Genomic DNA, 25,009 nt, shown 5'->3' on the forward strand with positions numbered 1-25,009 from the left:
ACAGAAGAGCCTCACACACGCTAAAACACACACACATACACACACACACACACACACACAAAGCACTCAGTGGTGACGAGGAAGGCCATTGTCAGAAAACTAATAAAGAGGCAGCGTGTAGCTGCGGTGCGGTAATTACATATCCCAGGATATCAGCACGGTATTTATAAAAACACCGGGCATCAACAAAGAAGAAAAGGTCATCAAGACAGATATGAAATTAGCATTTTGACTGCATGCACAACGTGCGGACACACGGGTGAACACACACACACACACACACATACACTGACAGAATACACACTTGTGTGTGTGCACGCATAGGTACTGTGCACAGACACACCAAAAAGATAATGTCATGTTTTCTTATCTGGCCACTCAATGAGACACATAGACAATGTGTGTTTGTGTTTGCATGTGCATCTGTGTTTATGTGCCGGCGTGTTGTGTGCAGAGAGAGACACTGATAAACATGCCACATCTTGGCAAGTGGTGATTCAAGCGGGCGCCGGCTTCTGTAAACACTGGGAGTGCTGCACAGATTGAGATGGAGGGAAACGAGGACCTGTATGACTGCTTCCATCCAGATGGAGGCTACAATGGCCTTGGGGTTGGCCCAGGTCGTTTCCCCCCGATGACAAACCATTCAGAGATCTGTGGAGCCATTAAAATATTGCTGCCTCACCACAGCTGCTCCTCGTCTTCATCAGCTAACAGCAGCAACGCAGCTTCATGATGCAGATAAAGCACAGAAAGTAACATAAAAGGGCACTGTGCCATTTGGCAGAGTGTTCCTCTTCTTAGAGGCGAGGAGAGTCATCTCATGAGACGCGGAGGGGGTTTCCCTCCAAGACACAGCAGTTTTTGTGAAATTTAAAGTATCTTCTTGTTTTCACTGCTGAGTATTTAAAGAGAATTTCCTAAAAGGATAATATTGTTGACAATGTTGTAATTTTGGATTTTCAGTTCAACACATTTCTCAAATGCCATTCCCAATTGCAAAACTGAACAACAAATTGAGGTTTTATATTGATTTTAACTTTCCTTCAAGCAGCTTTTATATTTTTAGCATATTGACAGACACACAGTGGTTATGTATGGACTTTGCATGATCTCCCTGCTGCTGGTTTCCACCCACAGACATGCCGGTTAGGTGAACTGGAAACCCTAAATTGCCTGTAGGTGTGAATGTAAGTGTGAATGTGTTTGTCTGTCTGTATTGTGTGTGAGCCATGTGATAGATTGGCAGCCTTTGAGGGTGTACCCCGCCTCATGCCCATTGCATGCTGGGACAGGCTCCAAGCTCCCCATGACCCTTATCATGATACGCTTAGAAAATGGTTAGCTGACAATTATGAGGGTTTGACAACGTCACTTATGCATTTAAACATAATTATTGAAATTATTCTGAATACTGAATATCAAACTGAGATATAAATATGTTTTTTGTTAAGAAATCAGCACATAGGCTACATCCTCTGTGTTTTTACAGTGTTCTTTTTTTCTTTTTGGTTGTTGTAGTTGTGGTATAATATCTTGTAGTGTGGTATAATATCTGTGGCCCTAAAAATTGTCAACTCAGTTTCAACGGCCACACAGGCAGTTAACCAGCTGGAGGAGGTTGTTAGCCATAGTCTCATCTATGACTTCAGCACCACCTACATTATTCTGTGTCATGTTTCAAGTTTACAGGACTACCCACTGCTGTGAGTTCTGACAGTCTGGTCATTTCTGCATCACCACAACTGGACCCATGAGGGATGACAGTTAACACTAGCAAGCCACCCTTCGTTCCTTTGTATAATGAGCTGCCAGTGTCTCAGCAGGTCCAAAAACAGGACCTAATACTACTGTCCAGTTGTGACTAGTGTAAACGTTAGCAAGCTGGGCTTCGACTTTCCAAGTGGAGGCTAGTTAGCCTAGCTTGCTAGCTTCCCCTTTCCGAGTGGAATACAAACATAACGGTACAATGGGTCCCCCCAAATTTTAAATGATGTGAAGGAACATAATCAAGGCTATGTATACTTTTTGAATTAAGGGGAAAATATCAATGTCTGTAGGTTACAGGACTATGATGTGCTTAGTCATTAGAGCATGACAGAAGCAACACCAGTTCAGTGTCAGAAAAGGCATGACGCTAAACATTTCTAAAAATCTGTCCAAAAATTGTTTTATCTTCCTCTGTTCTTTTGAAAATTAGCTACATTATCAGTAATAGTTTTTATATTTTACAACACAAAAAATGAGGAAAATCCAAATTTCAGTGCAGCTCTAAGCCCTGTTAAAGATCAGATCCTTGTTTGCAATTAAATCCACAGGGTTTAATCGTGTATGATGTCATCATCAAGTCATAAGTAATCATCCTACACAGCCCCACTACATTCAAACACTTTGATAACTTAACTAAATGTTCACATTCCTCCAATATTACACCAGTCCAGTCTTTCATCAAACTCATCTGCTACGATGTTACACTAATTGGATGTTCTATTATTCATAATAGCAGAAGTTTTTCTTGGAACTCTGCATTTCATTAAAACACAATAGAGAAGACCGGGTGTTAGCATAGATTTGTTAATATTTCATCAGATACACCATCGGTGCATGTCCAATCCACAAGCAGAACAACAAGCAGTTGTGGATAGGATAAAGGCAATTAGCCAGACTTCGATAACAGACGGCCTCTACCCCCTAAAAGCTTTTCACATGTTTCTGGCATCCTCTATTCAGTGTCCCTCAACACTTCATTTCATTGCCATCGTGAGAGGAGAGAGCAGCTGAGAGAGGCAACGTAACATGCCATGTCCCTCGTTGTGCACGCGGCGCTGGCAGACATACGCACATACGCCAGGATTCTTTGAGAACAATTTCAACATCCTGTACGCTCGGCCCTGATTCCCATTAAGCATTCATGATTCATCTGGATTTTATATTATAACGTTTTGAATTTTTCATGCACCTACCCCCCCTTCCCTTCCACATCACCCCCCCCCCCCTCCCTTTCTGATCCAACAGAAAAAAAGAAGAATTAATCAAACAATGGAGGAGGACAAGTGTCACTTTCACACACAAAAAGAAGCGTGTGTTTCCATCATCACCACCTGCTTTTTACATCCAGGGTATTTTCTTGAAGTCAGTTCATTTGTAAAGCTCAGGCTAGATGTATCACATGCACCTTGGAGACACAAACACAAGGGAGAAGCATTATTAGAGGGATACAGGTGTCTTCACAGGTGGAGTGTAGGAAGGTGAGAGAATAAAGTATGGGGTGTGTGCTGCCCTTTTACGTACCCCCGCCCCCCTCCGTTGGCTATTATTTCAGCTATCTTTCTGTTCTTTCTGCAGAAGGGATCATTAAACCGAAATAATTCATTTGTGAGAAAGGTCAAAGCCACAGTCTGTTGGCACCCAGATACCATAGTTAGGAGTGGTTGCACTGAAAGAGAGAAGAGAGCAAAGGACGGAGCAGACGGTGTGTGTGTGTGTTTTTTTTTTCTTCGTTTATTGTCAAGTCAGTGGTTGAGGTGAGCAACCCTCTGCCTTCCTTTCCGCAGTAATGATAATCATCATCTTTAATACCTGTTATAGGTGAAGACAGAGATCTTCAAGTAAATGTCACAAACACTGTTTACTGAGGCCGCTTTGTTGTTATTACGCCTGTCGCTTGAGGTTGGGAGGAGCTAGGCGAAGGAATGAGGGGGGAAAGTAAAGAGGCGGAGGAAGAGGGTTGAGGACTGTCATCTTTTAAGTGCCAGAAATAGGCACTCACTCCCCGCCAAATAAAACTCCCTCCCCATTGTCTCTCCCGCTGCAGCCCACGTGTGCTCCCAGCTAACCGTGAAGCCAAATGCACATCCAGTCGCACAATAACAACATCCATTCTTAACAAGATTACTCCGGCAGTCCCAGTTTGGCTGATGGGACGTGTATGGGAGCAGAGGCGCAGGGATAAGCCGCCTGCAGCCGCCTGCAGCATTTCACATACGCTGGGTGCTATCCATAGGAGAGAAGCTGCCCGGGGAGTTGAGCTAAACATCGAGCCCGCAAGAGCACACTGGCACAGGGAGCAGGAATGTTTAGCTGCTACTGCCGCCGCTGCTTATGCCCACAACCACTATGTCAGAGGCAAGGGCCAATTAGCAGGTTTCAGATAATCATAATCTTTTGATTTGAATAATCAGATTTGAATAATTGTAACCTCATTTACTGCTGCTGATGCTTGGCCAGTGTTTTGACTGGAAAACACGGTCCAGATTCATAAGTAAGCAGAATGTCCAACATCAGGCTCTTTAATGTTCCCTCAATTTAGTCGTCTATTGCTGCTTGTTTAAAATATGATTATACACAGGGCCTAGTGTTTTGTCTAAGAAATCAACAATCGTTTAAATGTCAGCGCAAGACAAAGGCCAAGAGGCTTAAGCCAGTTAAAATGCAAATGCTTCTCTTGATGCTTTGAAAAAAAAGAAGATATAATCCAAACAAAGCAAAATCCCCTATTTCGAAAGAAACAAGACTAATTTAGGCAAAGCGATGCACGAGCTGAGCATTTGAGGTGAACCACTTTAATTCCTATAAATTAGTTAGAGCAAAGTTCAAGGCAGAGCGCCAGATGATTTAGCCTGCTAAGCACTCCACCTCCGCACAGCCAGCCCAGGCCAAGCCCGATGAGCCAGGGAGTGTGAGGGAGGCAGGAGGAGATGAGTGGAGAGGAGAAAGAAGGGGAGGGAGCACAGTTAAAAAAAAAGAGGGGGCTGATAGAGGTAGACTTAATGAGAGGAGGGGGCTTTTCTGGATTTACACTGGAAGAGTTTGACATCGTTGACTGGCAAACACTGACATGGGAGAGGGCTAATCATGGAGATGCAGTCCAAGGTGAAATCATAAAGGGCCATTTGCTAGGAATTAGCACTGATGTAGAAGCTCTGGAAAGTGGCCCCCGCGTGTGCTACTCACTGTACAACATGGATTTAATCACGCTGAGCCACAGATGTGAGTGATAGCAGCAAGCTTGTTATTTTGTTCAGGGACTCTGAAGCCGTGTGAATGGATGTGCTTTCCTGTTAAATTATTATTGCAGCTGATGCATGCACACAAGGGAGCTTCCACGGATCGCGGTCGAGACGCGTCATGTGCCTCCTCGCGATACACTACAGTGAAACATGATTTCAGTTCCCTCGTGAAAATAAACAGGGAGAAAATACAGTATGTAATTTAATGCACGGCGGTTGCTAGGTACATGTGAGAGAAAAGACAGGACATTGTGAGCTGTGCATACCCCGTGCTTATACGTGTGGGTGTGTTTAGAGAGACATAAAAAGGGAAACAGAATGAGTGATATTTCAAAAATTACAAATCTGGCAATGGTAAAATGTGAGTGTACACTACAGTGCTTGTGTTAAATGATCACTGACAGGCTAGTAAAAACAAAATCGCTCGGCAATAACATTTAAGTTACAAGCAATATCAGTGCATTTGCCGGAGAAGTAATAATGCCAGTGAGGATGAGGTCACCTGTAAATTTGAAATACCACAGATTTCACGCAGCATTTTCTGTTCCAAACAGATATAAAGCAGTTTAGAGAGAAATCTTTCATAAATGTGACTGCACCGACATCCAACCAAATGTTTGCAAAGATACACCAGCTATAAAACTTAGTGGACACACTGTATTTACTGTTGCACGCATAACCCTCATGTCTAAATATAATCCATCCGAGCCTGAGTCCCCTCATCTCATTTCAGTCCATAACCCTTACCGAATGGACAACGCACACACACACACGCAAATGCACATACGCAGCTTGTTAATGGGAACCAGGCACAACAACACAAAGCCATAGACAACCTGTCAAGCTCTTCGATATGCAGCACTAATGTGATCCCACAGCTCTATCAGAGCCACCGCTGGGCCCAGTGTTTTATTACAGACCGGCAGGGACAGACAGAGGGAGAGATTGGAAAGGAAGAGGGAGACTGTGACCATGGCCCATTGATATAATGACCCTGCCGGCATTAGTGATATACTGTACAGGGGAGCCTCAGGGAAAGAGAGGAGCGCAGTAACAGAGCAGGGGAGCAGGGGAAAAAGAGTGGAGGATAGAGGGATGTTAGCATGTTTTCTTTTTTCTAAATTACACAAGAGGAGGGAATGGAGATCTAAAGGCTGAGAGACAGAGAAGCTGCTGCTAGACTGCAGCTCAATACAGATCTTTGTGGTGCTGCCTGAAGAGAGATTACAGAGCTGTATGCCAGGAGATGTTGTGGGTGTGAGAAACCAAATGGAATGAAATGAAGTCCAACAAACATTGATGGGCTTCCCTTTCCTGAATTCAATAACAGCTTCTGATTCAACCCTCTCACTATAGCGCTAGAACCTGTGTCTAATTTGGGCTATATTTCAGAATTTATTATATCTGAGCCAATGCTTATAATTTATGTGTCATAATGGCTATCAATCACTGGCAATAATTCGGCTAATATTCTCGTTAACTCCCACTCCTCATCCATCAATCAAAGGCAGAGCCAGATATCCGCTAAAATCGTTGATGATCGGAGTAAATGCAGATTAAGGTGGGGGATCCTCACTAATCAACGCCCACGTCGGCACGACTCTGTCACGAACGGGGATCAACCTTTGATCTGCTGTAAACTAGTAACAGCAAGGCCTCTGGCAGGACCAGGGAGTCTCAGGCTGCTCTGGCAGCTGCTTTCAGGACTCAATCTCGCCTTAGCTGTGCCTCGCTGCCTCGCATCACCAATGCCAAACACTTGGAGAAATTTTAACAATGTCATTGTACCACACCCCATCGGCCCTGGAGGCAAGCTTACTTGGGCTCAAGAGTCACTCTCTCCATAATCACTCTATCACAGAGAGAGAGAGAGAGAGGCAGAGGTAGAGGTGGGGGACAGAGACAGAAAGAGGCAATCCAGTCGAGCAGAAGTAGCTTGCATCAGTATTTATAGACTGATGTCCCACATCTTGTACTAGCAATCCGAAGTGCAGAAAGCAACAAAAGCAACAAAAAGGTCTGAATTGAATCCTGAAACTATCACAGATATAGATAGTGTACCGAGGTCCAGATTGTGGTAGCAAACAGATAAAAAAAAACAAAAAACTCAAATGTTAACTTCTATCATGGCAAGCCGTTAAAATCAAATTTTATTATAAAGAGAAAAATCTGTTAGACTATCCAGCATCTAACTTTTCAGTGGAACACACTGAAGCAATGAATCTGAGCAAAAGCTGTGATCTCTTATCAGTCTCACCTGAATGTACCTCCAAAGGAGAAAACAAGAAAGAAGGACTGAACCATTTCAGACAAGTCAGTACTAGAAAAGGGTCCTCAATTCTGGGGGGAAAACAGCAAATATCACTTATACTACAGTATATCACCTCTGATTCTAGCAAAACAGCCGGTAGACTTACATTACACTGCCAATCTGATACTACTGTGGCCCTTACTTGTTGGGAATCCTGTCAAACAGCTTGTTTGGAAGAATGAGGCTTGTGTTTCCCTCCCCCAGCACATACACGTACAAAGAAAAAGCTTTTTTTTCTTCTTCTTCTTACCGACATATCTATTTTCTTTGCTGAATCAATAATCAAAGCCTTTTTTCTTTCTGTATTGCTGTCAGTCCCTGCAATCTTGCAGTTCAGCCCGAATTGATGAATATTAATGGTTGATTATCAATTCTCTTTGTGCAAAAACACATACAATGCTGTGGCAGATAAAAGTGTTGGACAATCAGATGAGGGATCAGTCAATTTACCACATCTGCACCATACACTTCAGCAGACTGGGATCCATCATTATCAATCCTCGCACACCATATGCTAATTGATTGCTGGGAAGTAAAAGAGTATAGAAAAGTTAGGTCTGGAGCTGCGAGATGTTCCAGCGCTAACTGCCATCAATCTGCCTCATGCTACAAAGAAAACACATTTGGATTTCTCTTTGGTGCAAACATAGCAATTTGCTCTCTGTTTGTCTTATTTTCTAAGGGATGTTTTGTCTTTAATGGCCTGATGTAAATGAGTTGTATGTTTGAATTATTGAAATAGCTTTGATTGAATAGGGGAAATGGTGGGAAAAGATGGCTGACATTGCAGAGGGTTTGAATAGGCCTCATGCCAAAGTGAAGCAAGTCTTCACCAAGATTACAACAAACTTAAACACTTCAGAACTCTTGTTTCATGCACATTTTTTCCATCATGGCTGTGCAATGGCAAATCAAGAGCTGCTTTGCCTAAAATTATGCTCTGCTTGCATTCCAGTGGTCTACATGAGAGTCTTTACCCGCTGGAGTGGTATCTCCCACTAGTTGTCAACAATGAGCAAACTAGCATCCCCTGGCTCAGTCTGCGTGTGTGATACGTTCAAGCCTATCTACCTTCATACTCCATTTGCCTATTTTTGTTCTTAATGATAGGTTATTTCTGAACCGTCCCTGGCTCATGATGAGTAATCCTAAAATCCCTTCCAACACCATGTTCGTTTTTAAGCTACAGCCGAGCAACAAGCTTTCACAGCTGTCTCCCCTGCTTCACTTTAACAGGTACTGCATGTCTGCCTCCCCGACACCAACGGGACTGACGGGGGCTGACGAACACGCCGCTCAGTGAATCACAATGTCAAGAAACGATGCGCTGAAGAAGAACAGCAAAAGGGAAGGGTGCTGTCACGCCTCATGGCCATCCTTCTCACTCTTCTACACCTCTGCCTCCCCCCACCACCCTCCGCTTCCCTGCATTTATGCTAATAGTCTCTGCTGAGAGAGAACACCGAGAATGACACACCGTTAAAAATCGATGGCATAATCTCACTCTGTCCCTCTCACAAAACACTATCACTCTCGTTCCCCGGGTTGGTGTAGTTTAGGGGAGACCGGTCGCAGGCAAAGATTGGGGATGCACATATAATTAAACCTCGGAGTGCACCAGTAATAAAAAAAAACTACGGGATGGAAAGAGTCCAATCTTGGCCAGGAGTTCCTTGATAATAGGCCCACAAACACAGACGGCCTCACACACATTCAGGGAAATTATGAAAAATACACACTGAACTGAACTGTATGAACCATTTGAATCACACCTCCCACCCATTTGATTAATTTTTTAATTAAGCGTGAGAAACACAGAGAAAGGGGAAGAAAAGGAGACAGGGGGACTGAGAGGTAGAGAGATTTATGGTCTTAAACCAATACAGTGCCATCTTAGTTTTAACATAGGACTTATCTTAGCTCTGCCAGGCATACTCATGAGCACTTAACCTTGCAGTGAACGCAACCCATCATCATCGCCTTGCAAAAGGCGAGCCGCGTTCTTTTTCGCCCAGAGCTGCATCCCCTCCCTTACCCGGCGCCCATTCCTTGCACTGTCTTTCAACAGGAAGACGCTTATACCTAAGACTAACCTATCCTCCACTCAAGTTTGTTGCAAAGCATTAACCGAGGCCTTGAGAGAAAGCATCCTTCATGGCAGGGAATGCAACTTGATTTTGTGCCACCAATCCTCTGTTGACAATCTGCAGAGTATTTCACACTCGAGCCAGAGGCACACAGCACAGTATTCAAAGCAAGAGTGTGTGTGAGCTTGGAATTATGAATTGAAACTCTGTTATCCACATGTTCTTGTTCCTTTTTTTGCCTTAAGCTGAACTTGTTCTTTAGAAAAATCACAAATATATAAAGTACATAACAGTTTGCCATCCAAATCTTTGATATTCAGTAACTAACAGCTGCGATCTAACGTTTACGTTCCAAGCTTACGTATGGTCACTGTGGCCCCGGTGATTGTCTGTTTGTTTCAGCATTCTGATAAACAGCCATTGTCGAATCTAGTAGAGGCTGCCTAATTGACTCGCCTGAAAAATTAATGCATCACTTAACAGCATTTTTGTGTTCGTATGGTATTTAGAAAACACAGGTGCAAATCCCGCATGGTGGCAAATGTTTAATTGATGCAGCCATATGACAATGCTCGGGATAGAAGAAAAAAAAAACAAGGAGGAGGGGGTGAAATTCAAAGTATTTACTTGGACCACAAGTGGCTTATTTTCTTGTGCAACAAAAATATACCCAGTTTTTTGCTTCAGGGCTGTCAGGTACTATGTCTGAGGGGTTGAAAAAAAAATTTCAGTGCACTACAATGGTAATATGTCATGAACATGAAAAGCATTCCCACCAATTATCAAATATTAGGCACTCATACACCGTTTGCAAAAGCTATTACTGAACAAGATCAAATATTATGCTTGATGGCCAACATTCCTGCCCATGCCAGAGTGGCTGGGTGATATTCCGGGGGAGGGAGGCCAGCGTGGCTGCCAGGCTGACTCTCCCCAGGTGAGTCCCAGCAATGAGCTGTGAACAAGCTGCTTTGGCCGGGCTGGCCAGCAGCCTTCCCCTCCTCTGAAACCTGCCTGACACTTCCACACAGGCCAGGGAGCAGGTGGCCCTTAGCCGCAGGATTAGCCCGCAGTTCTATTCATTACGGAGTCGCAATGGAAAAACTAACCATCACTAAAATAGCTTTCTTTTATTCATGCGCAAATCGTAAAGTATGCCATTGCAAGGAGAAATGAGTATGGGTGAATTGGTTCAAAAACATACAGGATTAAATTTTTTAAAAAAAAAGGGAAGGGGAGACATCCTCTCTCGTTCATCTGTAATTTGTGGTGAAGAGTGTAACTGTGGTGAAAAGTAACATAACAATCTATGTCTGGCTGCGACTGAGTTACACAATATCTTGGATTTCAAGGACATCCAACAAAGCAAAAAATATGTTGCCACCATTATTTGATGGGAGTTTAATTATTTCCAAAAGCATTCCATTACTCCCCCCACACCCACCCCACCCCCTCACCTCCCTCTCTCTTGTCCCCATATCTCTGCTTCCCCCTGACAACCAAAACCCTCCCACTGCCCATGGGAAGAAAAAAAAAATGGACGGAGCATTCAAATGGCCGAATTAATGTTTCCACATGATAAGCGAGCTTAATATAATGCTGACAATCACAGCACTCACCCTGCCAACTAGAATTGGATCAGGTCCAGAAAATTCCTCCAGCACAAACATTTGATTCCAAACCCATCCTCTCTTGGCGCGGCTCAATAATCTTTGTCCTTCGCCAAGACCGCTCGCCACTGCTGCGGACCCACCAGTTTGTGTACTTTTGGACTGGCCTATGATAGGAGTCATGGACACGCAGGGAACACAAGTAATCCACACCAGCAGCAAGGACATCCACAGATCCATGAGCATCTCCTCAGACCGCTTTGGCATCCTGTCGTTCTGTGTTTTGTTTTGTTTGTTTGTTTGTTTGTTTGTTTTACGAGAATCTTCTCTCTGTGTCTCTCGGTCCTCTCCCCCCTCTCTCTCTCTCTCTTCAGATCAACAGCTCCTTCTTAGATAACAAGAAAAGGTTACTTGTGTCCTCTTTGAACAGCAGAGCTTGCATTCATGGTGCGATAAAGGTCACTTGCATGGCTTGGCATGCCTCCATAGCAGTTGGTGAGGGGGTGAGGCGCTCAGCACAGCATCCATTTGGCGTTATTCCGAGGGGGAGACCTATAAGGGAGCAATCACAGTTTGTTAGTTGTCTTTTAATCTTGTGAGGAGTTGTCAGGAGGTGGGGAAGAAAGAGGCAGGCAGGAACAAGAAAGTAGAGTCAAATAAACATTTGGACAAATCAGATGAGACAGAGAAGATAAATCTGCTTCCATTATTTTTTTTTTCTTTTTAAAAGGGATTTAAAAACAGGAAGAAAAATCTCATTTTAGGGATAAGACGTCAAGATGTCACTTCATCATTACAAATGATTTATCTGTAACAGCCCCTTTATTCCAATCTTGTTTTCATATTATGCTGCTACAGTTGAACAACAAATGGATATGTCTGTACTCTGAGGCTATTCAGCCCACAACATCAGATTGCCCTGCTTTAATCTGTTGTTCTGGGGATTATCCTGGAAAGATTTTGAGCAATTACATGTTCTTTATGATTAATGTTTTGACAATACATTCCTGGTAAAATATTGTTATAGGCTACAATCATATTCCTTAGATACCCGTGCATGCATGCATGCGTGGAATAGTGTCAGCTTTAGATAGAGAGGCTGGCCGCAGGTGAGCTGTCCAATGTCAACAGCGCTGTAGCTCACTGATATCATAGTAATCCAGATGAGATAAATGTAAAGACATGTAGATGCACATTTAATCATTGAATCAAATTTGTAATGTTACATTGGAACTGCTGTTTTATGATAAGCATGGATATAAACTTTTTTTAACACACACACACACACTCACACACACACACACACACTATAATCACACAAAAACTAAATTTTATATTACAAAGTGACAGTACTGTAACATAAAACAGAAATGAGGCAAACTAATGAATTTTTTTTTTTCCCTTTAATCAAAAACACTTTTAACTCAACATCCATTTCACCAGCTCAGTTACTTCACTGTACAACACACTGGTGTGCATTGTTCAGCGCAATGCCAAAACCAGAGGGGGAAGAAAGCACACACACAAAGCTCAGCTTAAACTGATGCAGGTGGACATGCTATCACAGCACCGAATGGCTTGCTTTCAGCACGGTGTCAGTGTTAGTTCTGGTAACTTTTACTACACACATTGTGTCACTGTGGTCATATGCTGTGTGGAGTAACACACGGGTCCAGCAAGGCAATTCCAAGGACAATAAGCTGTAACGTATTCCACCTCCAGCCAACTGCAATATCATAAAGTGTGGAGTGATCCGAGTTAGAGTGACATTCTGCAACTAAAGGCTCCGACCTGGAGACTGAAGGATGCGGGACCAGGTTAATGGAAGAAAAAAAAAATATAGGGAATAAAGGAGAAGAGGAAATTTTAAAGCTTCTTTCCCCAAAATTATAGCCCATATAAAATGTTTATATAAATAACTGAAATGCATTTGTTATTTTTCCTATTTTTTTGTGCATTTTAAGTGACTGTGGTGCGTGACTAAGCAGGAGGTTTCAGCACCACGGGGTAGGACAGCTCCCCGCCAGAAAGCAGCCGGTCCACACAGCTCAGCCGAAAACCGTGCGCCGGCAGCGGAGGAGCTGTCCAAGGTAGTCCCCAGAAAGGAGCAATTCATTTTTCAATTTCTAGTAACCCGATTAAGAAATAAAACCACGAAGTTTGAAGCTGCTATTTGCCCTTTCTGTCTCTATAACAGTAGTCTGCAGCACATAGCCCACCCCGATTACCCAAATTCACCCTCTCTCTGAAGTTTTACCCTTTCAGGAGACAATGTTTCCAATCCATATCGGTGCATCAAATGTGATACCGGAGCGCATTTCCAATTTACGGAAAAATAACCTCTTTGCAGTGAGTATATGTGCGACTTAAACCGCGATAGCGGCAAGTAAAATGTGAATAAGGAAGACAGCCTAAGTTGCAGACCTTTCTGTAGACTTGCTCTGTCGCTCCGTGCCATGTCGCTCCTGAGAATGTGCCGGGAAAATGTACTGTAGCCCGGCGATGGAGAAAGAGCTATGAGAAGTCATCCACAAGACACCAATGTAACAGTAATACCTGTTAGAATTATATATATCATGGTGGCGGGCTATACTTACTAGTGAGACTTGCATCCTTTTCCACTGCTGCATCATTTTACCGTTTTATTTTTTCTCCTTCAAAATACGCAAAAAAAGTCGAATGCGTTTCATTCGAGGCGGTGGGAAAATGAACGAAACGCGGAGAGTCGAGAGGCTAGAAATCCTTCCTGCAGTTTGTCAAGGCGGAGTGACAGTGTTGAGGTTGTAGTTAAGAGCTCCGACAGGCTTGCTGGCCGACTAGAAAAGTGAGGAGGAGATGGAGGAGAGATGCACGGTGGCGAAGAGAGCCTCCCCTTCACGGCGCTCATTGGGTTGATGAGGAGCCGGGTCAACAGGCGCACAAATGAATGCATGCCGCTCTGCAGCGGCACAGACGCGCAAAGGTTATCGTCTCAAATTTGCGATAACTGCAGTTGTAGATATTACACAGGGATGTGGAGGTAAAATTCACTCATTAGTTTTTTGTTTTTTTTTCTCTTTATTCTAACTCTCATCTTCGTTGATGTAGCGACGCATGATTTGGCCCACACTTCTCTGGGTTATTAGTGAAAAGAAGTAGGCCAGGCGATCAGTGAAACGAAGCCGAGGCTGCTCATTTACACTGTCATTTGATAGGGTTAAAGAATGAACAGATGGACACACACACTGTAGCCCTTTTGGCACAATGGGAAGTAAAACTAGTCACTCACGCTTACTGCATTTCCCAGTCATTACACTGACACTTCTCTGGGTTTAGTATATTTGTATTCTGTGAGGAAATCATGTGCATAAAAAAAAAAAAAAAAAAAAAAAAAAACTAAAGCCCAGACTATTAAAAGACAAGGAGCAGGGAAAGTGTTACACGGGTCTTATTAAGACAGTTAGTGGAAAAGGTCATGCCCATCATTGCATAGCGGAATGTGAGTGTATGTGTGAGTGGGGGCGTTAAGCTTACTTTCAGGGACACACACTAGACTTAAGATCAGTTGACGGCTTGTGCAATTGGGGACAAAAGCTGTGTCCCCAATTGGTAAAAAAAAAAAAAAAAAAAGCTTCATGGGTCAGTGGTTAAGGTTAGGGTAAGTCTCCAGAAAATGAATGCAAGACTATGTAAATTTCCCAAAATTGACCAAGATAAATATGTCTGTGTGTGTGTGTATGCATGTGTGTGTATGTAGACCTGCCTGTGCAATAGAGTGCATGAGTGACAGCAGAGCGGGCCCATGCTGCTGTCCATGGAGAGAGCCCTCTAGTGTTTGTGCAGCTACTTGGCAGCAGCCAGGCAGGCCTTGGGGAAGCAGCCTTTATTAGTACAGCAGGAGAGGATGGTCAGTATACTGTCTGACACACATGACTTTTTTTTTTTTTTTTTTTTTTCATCTGTGAGAATTCCTTTATTAAACTCATCTCAGTCCACAGAGTATCAAACACTACCTTGACATCCCTTTGTTCCAATGATAAAGTCACAATCCAACATCTCAACCCAGCCCTGAAGTGCATAAGCAGCGCATGCATGTTCAATCATAATAAGTGTTAAAGTGTCAATGAGTTAGAGAGTTCGTCTGTGAGCACATTATTGTGTCATAGCACCTCAACACAATAGTGCTGTTTGTCTTATTCTTTGTCTGGCGGAGGCCTTTTGACCCGAGTGCCAGAGTTTCCAATTAGCAAAGACATCAAGTCCACCATTATTTATTTCTGTACCATTTAATTTCCCTCCCACTCACGCTTTGATGTTGCAGCTGCATTTCAGATGGGAATTCTCCAATCATCTTTTTTAAAAGCTTCTGCTGCATAATACATTAGGCTGTAAATGTTGAGCCATGTTCCTCTTGCTCAGTCTGAATGAAGATTTCATTGACGGACACTCAGAGTCTATTTGATACGTGTGGATAGAGTTAAATGTATAAAAAGGACTGCTGTTCATTTAAAATCACTTTAAGTGCTGAAGTAAATCAACAGCCATATGAGCATAAGACATAAGCATATGACAGTAACTGAACCTGTTGGCATGCTGTAATTATTTTTCACATGCAGTCTAATCTTCCCTTCTCTCTCTCTCTCTCTGTGTGTGTGTGTGTGTGTCACACACAAATGCACTGCCTAACACAACACAGTTAATTCATGCTTAATACAAGAATATACATAAAAACATTAATGTTATTCATGGCACGTTCTTTTAAAGGTACGGTAAAAGCTCCATTGACATCAGGTGAATCTGAGTCGAACTAATCATTCAAAATCTCCTTCCTTGAGTGCAGTTTTGTGCAAATGAGAAGGTTCCAGCTTTAAATTAGTGATTAATTCCAGTGACATGGCCCCTGCCAGTGATCAAAATATCAGATGGCTTTGAAAAAGGCAAAGTAAGTGAAGGGGAAATGGTCTTTAGAACCTGAGCATCCTCAATCGATCATTAGTTACTGCTTTGTCAGAGGTATTAATCACAGAGCTGTTGCAGTGTGCGCCACACACTTCCACATCTGAAACTCCGCACAACAAGTAGCCACCACTGGCCTGTTATTCTCAGAGAATTTTTCACTTGATTTAGATTATCTTGTATGTTTTTTTTGTCCTCTGGCCAATCAGTTTAAGCATAAGCTTGCCCACCCTGGATATTCACACTGGGGTATTATCTGTAGCAAGTGTGTAAGCCTGTTACAGCAGGTGTATGTTCTCCTCAAAGATAGATTTTTGCAACAACCCTACCACCTCCGCACCATAATTTGGCCAAGTTACTGACTCAACACCTATCACTCATCTTGATGAGCAGTCTCCCTTGAAACAGCAGCCAGCCTGAGGTTGAGATAATCAGCAAGCGTAAAGCTTGATGTTGATACTTCTACTTTATTGCTGTTATTGCTGGCAAGCAACCCTCACCTCCCACCCCCTCCCCCACCCACTGTGTGACCACTAGCCTCATCTTGACAGCTACAATCAGCTCACAACTGGCCAAGCTCATCCATGGCATATGGTACATTATTCCTCTGCAAAATATTTACCTCTCTGAAAATATGCCTTTAACAAAAGGAAAGACAGTATGATTACATTTTACTGACAAGCAATCTGCAAATAATGACTGCTCTCAGAAACCATGGAGTCAATTTTAGTCTTAGTTATTCAGTTAAGAAATATTGCTAAGCTACGCCTCCTCTTATCTTTTCAGCAGCTCAAAAAATCATCCACTGTTTTGTCTCCTCACGTATTGACTGTTGTAATGTCCTGTATTCTTGTTAAAGCCACGACACTGTGGCACTGTTACAATGAGTTCCCAATTCTGCTGCACGATTACTAAGTAAGACTCCACAGTGTAACCATATCGTATGTAACTGGCTTCCTGTCAAATTTTGATTTAATTCAAAATCCTTCTAATTCACGTCAGAAAACCCTGTTGAGTGTTTTAAATCTCATCCCAAAACCCGTTCATTCTCAAAGACATTTTACTGACGCTTTCTTTCCCTGTTTGGTCTTTTTCATTTCAGCTATTACTTGTCTTTGATTTAAATGTTTATTCAAATTTATTCAAAATATTATTTTCACTTTGTAACCATGAAGTACATTGTATCCCTGGTTTTGAAAGTGCTATATAAACAAAGTTTAATTAAGTTACTTATCTCTCAGAAGCAAAGAAGTAGCATGACATTCCTATAATCCCACAATACCTCAAGAATAGTTTGACATTTTGATAAAACACACTTATACATTTATTCACTTTCTATTAACTCTTAAGTGTTAATGACACTAATACCACCACAGTAAATATGAAGCTCGAACTAGCAGCCAATTAGCTTAGCTAAGCACAAAGATTGGAAACAGGGGGCAACAGCCTGGCTCTGTCCAAACATCCAATTGGCGGCTGGTTGTCTGGCAACCTCACAGTGATGATAAGACTTCAAGAAATTATGGCAGGAAAATAGGAAATAGTCCCACATAACCACTGTAAAATGAGCCATTTTTACAGATTAAACTAAAAAGACATAACATGTTAATTAATGAGCTTCAGAGATAAACTGATTCTGTTACCGTTGGACACAGCCAGACTAGATGTTTCCACTGTTTCCAGTCTCTCAGTAATAATATGAAAGTGGTATCAGTGTTCTCATTTAACTATCGGCAGGAAAGTGAGAATAAGGGTATTTCCCAAACTGTCAAACTACTCCTATAATCATATCAACACCAGAGACCATAGTTTGCATCCCATCTCCCAACAGTCAATGCTGCTTTCTTTTAACCATGTCCATAATATTTCTCTAACAGCAACCAAGTAGTTTTAGTTGGCAGAATTTTACCAACCAAACTTTAAATCACAGAGGTGTCAGATGGTAATCCCTCATATTCGCTATTTTTGTAACAGTTATCTGTCACTTTGGAAAGCATTCACAAACGAGACATATTTTGTCCAACAAGTCCTTCAAATTAAACGACCAAATACATCCAGTAATTGGCAGAACATCATGTGGCTTTCCAAAGCTGTTACAAATCCATGTTAAAAAAATTATAATGTTTTATGATGTGACAACGCTATGGTTAAGGTTTGGTTAGTTTTAGGGAAAGATCATGGTTTGGGTTAAAATGATCACTTTGTTAAGGTTAGAGAAACATGTGGTGTGTGTTAAAGTCACTATGTCCTTAAAGTTAGGCCACCTTCATTGTCATTGCTACAATAATAACCACAGGGTTAAGGTTAGGGGATGATCGTAGTTACATTTTCATTGTTAAAAAAAATCTCACTCCGCAGCTTTAAAGTAAGCTGGAACATTAGGACCAATGCTCATTCACTTCCTCCCCCTTGGATTCCCAGGTGGTCAAAAGATTGAAACTACCCTAGTTTCCCTCTGGTCACAAACGTGTCCCACTAATGTTTAGGCTCCTGCCACAATCATTAGGGCAAAAGAGAGGCTACAATGATAATATCAATTAGTTTCAATGCAGTTCAGGTGCTAGGGTGGTGTGGGAGATGGAGGTGGGGGGAAGAGAGAAGCTGAAGAAGTAAAGGGCTTTTTTCATTGTCTAAACTGACTAAATTGTCTTCTTCCTCCTCCTCCTCCTCCTCTTCACCTTTTTCCCATGTCTTGGGCAATAAAACATAAAACAGCATATCAGTAAAAGTGCTCTACTCAATAGGCATGTGGTTGGTGGACATGAAAGGCTCGGAAATACTCATTGTTCTTCATTGTCAAGTGCTGCCCTCTCCATTTGACAGTATAATATTAACAGCACAATTGAGTACCCAGGCTGGTTCCTTCCATTCAACTCCTTCAAAACCGCTGTGGCTGATTTCAGGCAGGTTTTTAAAATCCTTTTTTTTTTTGGAGCTACTGTGAATTGTTTAAAATGTCAAAATATGCAAATCACTCCTGACCTCTTTTGAATCATAAAACGCAGTAAAAAAAAAATCAATCTTAAATTCGAGTTGCGTATGAGAAAAATACAGGCAAAAAATCCCTCCTGCTTAAACACTTTGAGTTTCCCGGTTCAGACACAGAGCACAACCAACTCCCCCAACAGTTTGAGTTACAGAGAAATTTTGGGTGATGTCTGTGTTTGAGCAGGCCGAGATATAAGTACAGTGCGTGGCACATTAGCATTCCTAAAAGTCACACTTTAATTGGTTGCAGATTAAAGTTAATTGATTTAGCTGCAAGTTTTAAAGCTCCTGAAGATAATTAAGTGCAGTGTTGAGAATTCTGATATGTTGACATTTTGAGAATGAACAACCTGTAACGTGCGGGTACAACATAACGTTAACTAACATCTTAATCATGCAAATTGAAAAACACAGCAGATTTAATTATCACTGGTCGAATCATTGGTCCTCATTAATTACATTGGGCTTATTTATTCACATTCACATATCTATTCCACTTACTTCCCAATTATGCAGGACAGTCCTCAGACCCCTGCTGATATAACAAACAGTAATTCCATTCCTGCTTCATTAGGGAATGCATGTAATAAGACACTGAGGAGATGGAGGGACAAATGAGTATCCAAGGTTGAAGAGTTGCAGCAACATGAATCCACAGCATCAGAAATGAGTATTAGACTTTCTTAATACTCACACATTTATATATGTTGAGTCTAGTGTAGGGGTAATGAAATGTGTGATGGCAAGGCTCAACTTAGATCTCTGGTGACGCGCATGAATTAACTCCACATTACTGCCAGAAGACACTTACTGCAAAAAAAAAAAAAACATTTAAGTTGAAATTGAAAGTTCACTAAACCATGGTTGTTGTTCATATACATACTGAGAAGAGAATAAGAATCATACTAAGAAAAACATACTGAGTTAATCAGAAGATGTTGAATTCAGCCATCTGAAGCATTAATTAACTAAAATAATTAATGAAGAATGTTCTTTTTTTTTTCTTTCAGTTGCTGTTGCAAATTACAGATGTTTTAAAAACAGACTGAGGAGGAATCTCACTTTTAACTTTGTAATAACTTCATGCCATTATAACTTCTTGTTGTAAAGTTTTGCTGATGAGAGTTTCTTATTTAAAGTCCCCCTCTACTCAAAGATATGTTTTTCTTCTTTTTCCTACAGTTGGATGTTTGAGCTTCACTGTGCAGAATGATATATGTGCAGAGTTTGACTCTGGAAAGCTTTTTTCACATTCATCTGCTGAAAGTAGAAAGTTCCTCTGTGCTCATTGGAAATCTGATTGTAAGGGGAGGGCTCCTCTAGTGTAGACACACAAACGGAGCATTCACTGCAGCTGCTGCTCTACTAAATGTGCTGCAACACTCTACGCTTTCTGTCCAGAAACAGTGTTCAGGTCAGTTAGGTCAGACAGTATTCACAAGGTGATGCAAAATTATATGCTTTGTATCACTGAATACCTAAAGGGGAAACCAATATATGTACATATATATATATATATATATATATATATATATATATATATATATATATATATATACAGTATAGAAATGGACATTTAGTTCACAGTTAAAATTGATGTTCTCACTCCTGTATTTGGGGGGCTGCATGCTTACATTTTCCTGTTGGTGCCCAAGCTCCTGAATGCCCACAAATAAACACTTTTGACAGTGAATATTTGGTAATAATGTACTGTGTGTTCATTTAACTCAGAATTACAAGCAACAAGTCATCAGCTCAGGATTTCAAGTTTTTAAATAGGTATTAAAGCAGCGACTGTAATTGGAAATTGACAAACTCATTTGTATACACTGATTTGATTAAAGGTGAGTTTTCTTCACTACACTGCACTGAGTTTTTAAATCAGTTCTTCATGTAAAGAGAAAGTTACACCAAAACCTCACGGGAATCAGCTCTATTAAGACTCATACTGTCTCTCTATCTCCGTCATCCTCTCTGACAGTTGTGATGCTTTATGAGCATGGGGGTACAATAGCAAAACTGAATGTGGCGAAAAGGAAGTAGTTTGACATTAATTTGGTGTAATGTGAGAGTGAGGTTATAGATGAAGACAAGTGCCCGCAGAAGAGTCCTATGATTAGATGAAGACAGACATCAATAGACATTGATGGTTGTAATGAATAGACAGAGTGCTGCGGTAATGACACTTTACCTTTAATAGTGCTCATTAAGAAGACTAGCCACTTGGTTAACGAGGATGAGAGATGAGCTCTGCCATTTGTCGTCAGGCCACAGACAGAGGAAAGGTCTTATGAATTTCCTTGCTGATAAGAGGTAAAAAATTATATAAGTGAGAAGGTGCTTCTAGTTAAATGATAACTGTCATTAACTGAAGCCACCTACTGCTCCCATTTAAATATGCGGATGCAGTAATATGCATTAAAACAGCAGGTTAATGTGTAACTACGAACCAGAACAAAAAGCTCATGAAAGTGTGTCACTCTATAAATACATACACCATATAATCTTAGTGAAAATGTTTTGATTTATCCCTCTATACATCTCTTGGATACTTGGCAAAACACCCACCATTTGAAGATGGACTTGAAATGGCTCACAGTTGGCAACTCTGGGGCTACCTAATTCTTTTTTTTTTTTTTTTTTTTCTTGCACCAAGACAGGATCTCAGAGGGATTTCCAGTTTCTAATTAATAATTGGTATATGTGGCTGACACTCTGTGAGATTATTTAAAGTCATTAGAAAACACCCCCTTCCACTGAATCTTAGGAGAGAGAGAAGGCGACCAGCAATCCTGTAGGGATTGCACAGCCGCACCAAAAGTGTTTTGTTCAGGAAAGTTAATTGCGGCATCTACAAACTTGTTCCTATGAGTATTACAAAATAATGACTCTGTTCTAACATGAAATTAAAAGCAAAAATGTTTTTTTTCTCTAGGCTGGAATAATCTTAATGGAAAAAATATTAACGCTTATACCCTAAGTCCTGCTGGTCTGGGTGCCTTACTTCATTGTTTGATGATAAATTGCCACTTGTCCCGACTCTCAATCAAATTCCCTCTGTGTTTGGTTTTCCATATCTTGCAGCTTTCACAGTCCAAAAAGGCTTCTCCCTTGGTGTGGCATACAACAATTTTCCTTTGTTCTCGACAAAATTAACCAAAACAGACAGCCAAGTGTGAAGTACTGTTTGATGACAAACACTGGGAAATACTGTATCATAACAAATTAGTAGACAACGCAATTTGCGGCAGCTTTTAGATCATGTCTGACAAATAAGCTTAAAAATAAGATGTAAAAGAAAAACAAAGGGACGCGGATATCAAAGACGACGTGTCGAGAGTAGCAAAAGGAAAGAGAGGTACTTCAGGGCAGGAGCGTATGGAGAGGGCTTGAGGAGAATGGAAAGCACCAGGACAAACACATCTAGGCTATTGATTTATTGGGGGGTATAGTCTTAGAGACGGGTGCAGGATTGATCAAATGGAAGGTTATCCTTACTCACAGAGGCAAGCTGTTTGCCAATATCCATCACTGGAAACTCAAAATGGCTCAAAGGATCCTTGACATTACCCAACACTGCAGAGCGAGTCGTTGGTCAGGTTAGGGGATTCTCTTTGTGAGAGGGGATTGTTTTAGACTCCACTCTGGCAGTCAGGCTGTACAGTACCCTTCTTGGAAATAAAACCAAGGCTGGTGTTGGTGTGTTTTCAGCATCTGAGCAACAGTGGCAGTAAATGTATTGATTTCTTGTCTGGAATTACATTTGAATATTTAAGTACAGTACATACATATCTACAAACGTATCCATCTTCATATATATCTTCTATAAGACTGGGCAATATCTCAAAATATTTTATCATAAAAGGCTTAACTTCATCACATCAGCTGATGTGGATAAATATAATGATATAAATTAAGTCAGTATTTCTTCTTCTAATTATTCTAAAAGCAAAAGCTTGACACTTTGGGAAATATGCTTATTCGCTTTCTTGCCAAGAGTTAGATGAAAAAATTGATACCAATTAATATCTGACCGTTAAATATGAAGCTGCAGCCAGCAGCAGTCGTTTAGTTTAGCTTAGATTAGCTTAGCATAAAGACTGGAAACGGGGGAACAACTATCCTGGCCTTGTCCACAGGTAACATAATTTGCCTACCAGCACCTCTGAAGCTCTCTAATACATTTTATGTTCATGTTTAATCCACACAAAAACAAAAAAAACAAAGCCAGCTTTTCCCCCTGCTTCCAGTCTTTATGCTAAACTAAGCTAAGTATCTCCTAGCTCTAGCCTTATACAGTATTTACCTGAGAGTGGTATCAATCTTCTCACTTAACTCTCTGCAAGAAAGCAAATAAGCATAATTCCCAAAATGTTGAACTAGTCCTTCAGTATTCCTATAAATTTAAATTAATCAATTGATTCCTTTAAAATCTTCAATCTTGTCAACGTAAATACAAAATGTTTGCAGCTCATTTGCTATCTTGGGTTAATTCTGTTCTTCAGTTTGCATGGTTACCATGTATTTTGCCATTAAACAAAGCAATAACATATGTGATATGTCTATTAATGTTGGAAAAAGCAACTACAGTTACAACTTACAGCTTGCTGCTGCTGTGCTTCTCTGAGTGGCTCACTGCTTGTTCCAGGCAACGAGTCTAATTGCTGCTGATTGAAACTATCAGAGCTTGCACTCTGCATGCTTTATTAGATTGTGATTCCAGAGGTGCTAATTTGTTAATAATTATAATAATTATAAATATAATAATAATACACTTGTGATAATTTAATTAGGTAATAGTTTGTGGTACTTTCACCTATGTTTACATACATTTCTAGCAGAACTAACAACTTGCTATATCATAAATAGGTTTCCTGTCAGACTTTAAACCTGGAACTGATTTTTGTGGCGTTGGAAACAAGCTGCACACATAACACTGACATGTTATCACCTTTTATGCAAAGGTGCTAGCAAACAGTTGCTTATTCCCACTTTTAGCACACACAGAGCAACATTAGCATTCATTTTGAGTCATGTTTCTGGACACCTGACACATTTAAGTACAAAAATTCATCCAAAATTTTGATACCAAAACAATAGCATGTGGTTTGTTTAGCTAGCTTAACCAAGCCTGCTGTCCTTGTTTTGGGGTGTGGACTGTGGGTGCCTACAGGGCTGTCATATGGTAAGAAATAAGGTGTTTCTGTGATGTGATTGGTCTATCTATCTATCTATCTATCTATCTATCTATCTATCTATCTATCTATCTATCTATCTATCTATCTATCTGTCTATCTAAAGATAAAGATATAGTCTTTATTGTCCCACAGGAAATTTGTTTTCACAGCCTGCACATATTACACACAGAATCAAACAGATAGTAAAAATGCAAACATACTGATATACATAAACACATAACATTCATATACATGTATCTGCACACACACCCACAGATGAATCTGGATCTATAAACTGTGTCAGCAAGGCAATTTGTTCAGGGCTGCTATGGCAGAAGGGACAAAACTTCTGCCAAAGCGAGCTATTTATCTATCCATCTCTCCATGCTGCTTGCCTGCTAGTCTCTTTTATTCTTTTGTGGATGAAATCAGGTTAGTGTAACAAATACCCACAAATACCACTTAACAGGCACTCCTGTGCTGTAATTTTGATATGACATTTTCAGATTCATGGATGAGTGTTTTATCACTGAAAAGAAGCAGCTGTTTTGTAGAGGTCACAGCACATGTAGGGACATTTAGCTGACTCATGCACTACACACAACACTTTGACCCTAACTGTAGGGGCAAGTGAAGGAGAAAACCAACAAAACAATGTTTCAGTGCTGTAACGCTGAGAGGGCTTTGTGCATATCTACCATAATCTGAGCCTGCTCAGACTGCTCTCGGAAGTTATGGCCTGTTGAGCATCTATTAATTTGCAACTGCACTCATGTTGACAAGAATCACCACCAGGTTTACTGCCCTGATTGTTTCATCTGTCGGGTCATGGGAGTAAAATGAGACACAATTAATTCCTGTGAACCAAAATCCACCCTGTGCATTAATCTTG

At 41.1% G+C, this 25,009-nt stretch overlaps 1 protein-coding gene across 1 annotated transcript in view; it reads right to left on the bottom strand.

Annotated features, from left to right (window-relative positions):
• Positions 1–15,170, bottom strand: part of cdh8 (cadherin 8) — a 99,752-nt gene extending 84,582 nt beyond the window's left edge. The window contains exons 1-2 of the mRNA XM_067596081.1: positions 13,615–15,170; positions 11,027–11,569 (exon numbers count right to left, since the gene is read on the bottom strand). Of these exons, the coding sequence (XP_067452182.1) occupies positions 11,027–11,284 (258 nt within the window). The 5' untranslated portion in view covers positions 11,285–11,569; positions 13,615–15,170. The remainder of the gene's footprint in view (positions 1–11,026; positions 11,570–13,614) is intronic.
• Between the last annotated feature and the right edge of the window lie 9,839 nt (positions 15,171–25,009).

This window comes from Thunnus thynnus, chromosome 1, assembly GCF_963924715.1.
Source record: "Thunnus thynnus chromosome 1, fThuThy2.1, whole genome shotgun sequence".
Lineage (NCBI taxonomy): Eukaryota > Metazoa > Chordata > Actinopteri > Scombriformes > Scombridae > Thunnus > Thunnus thynnus.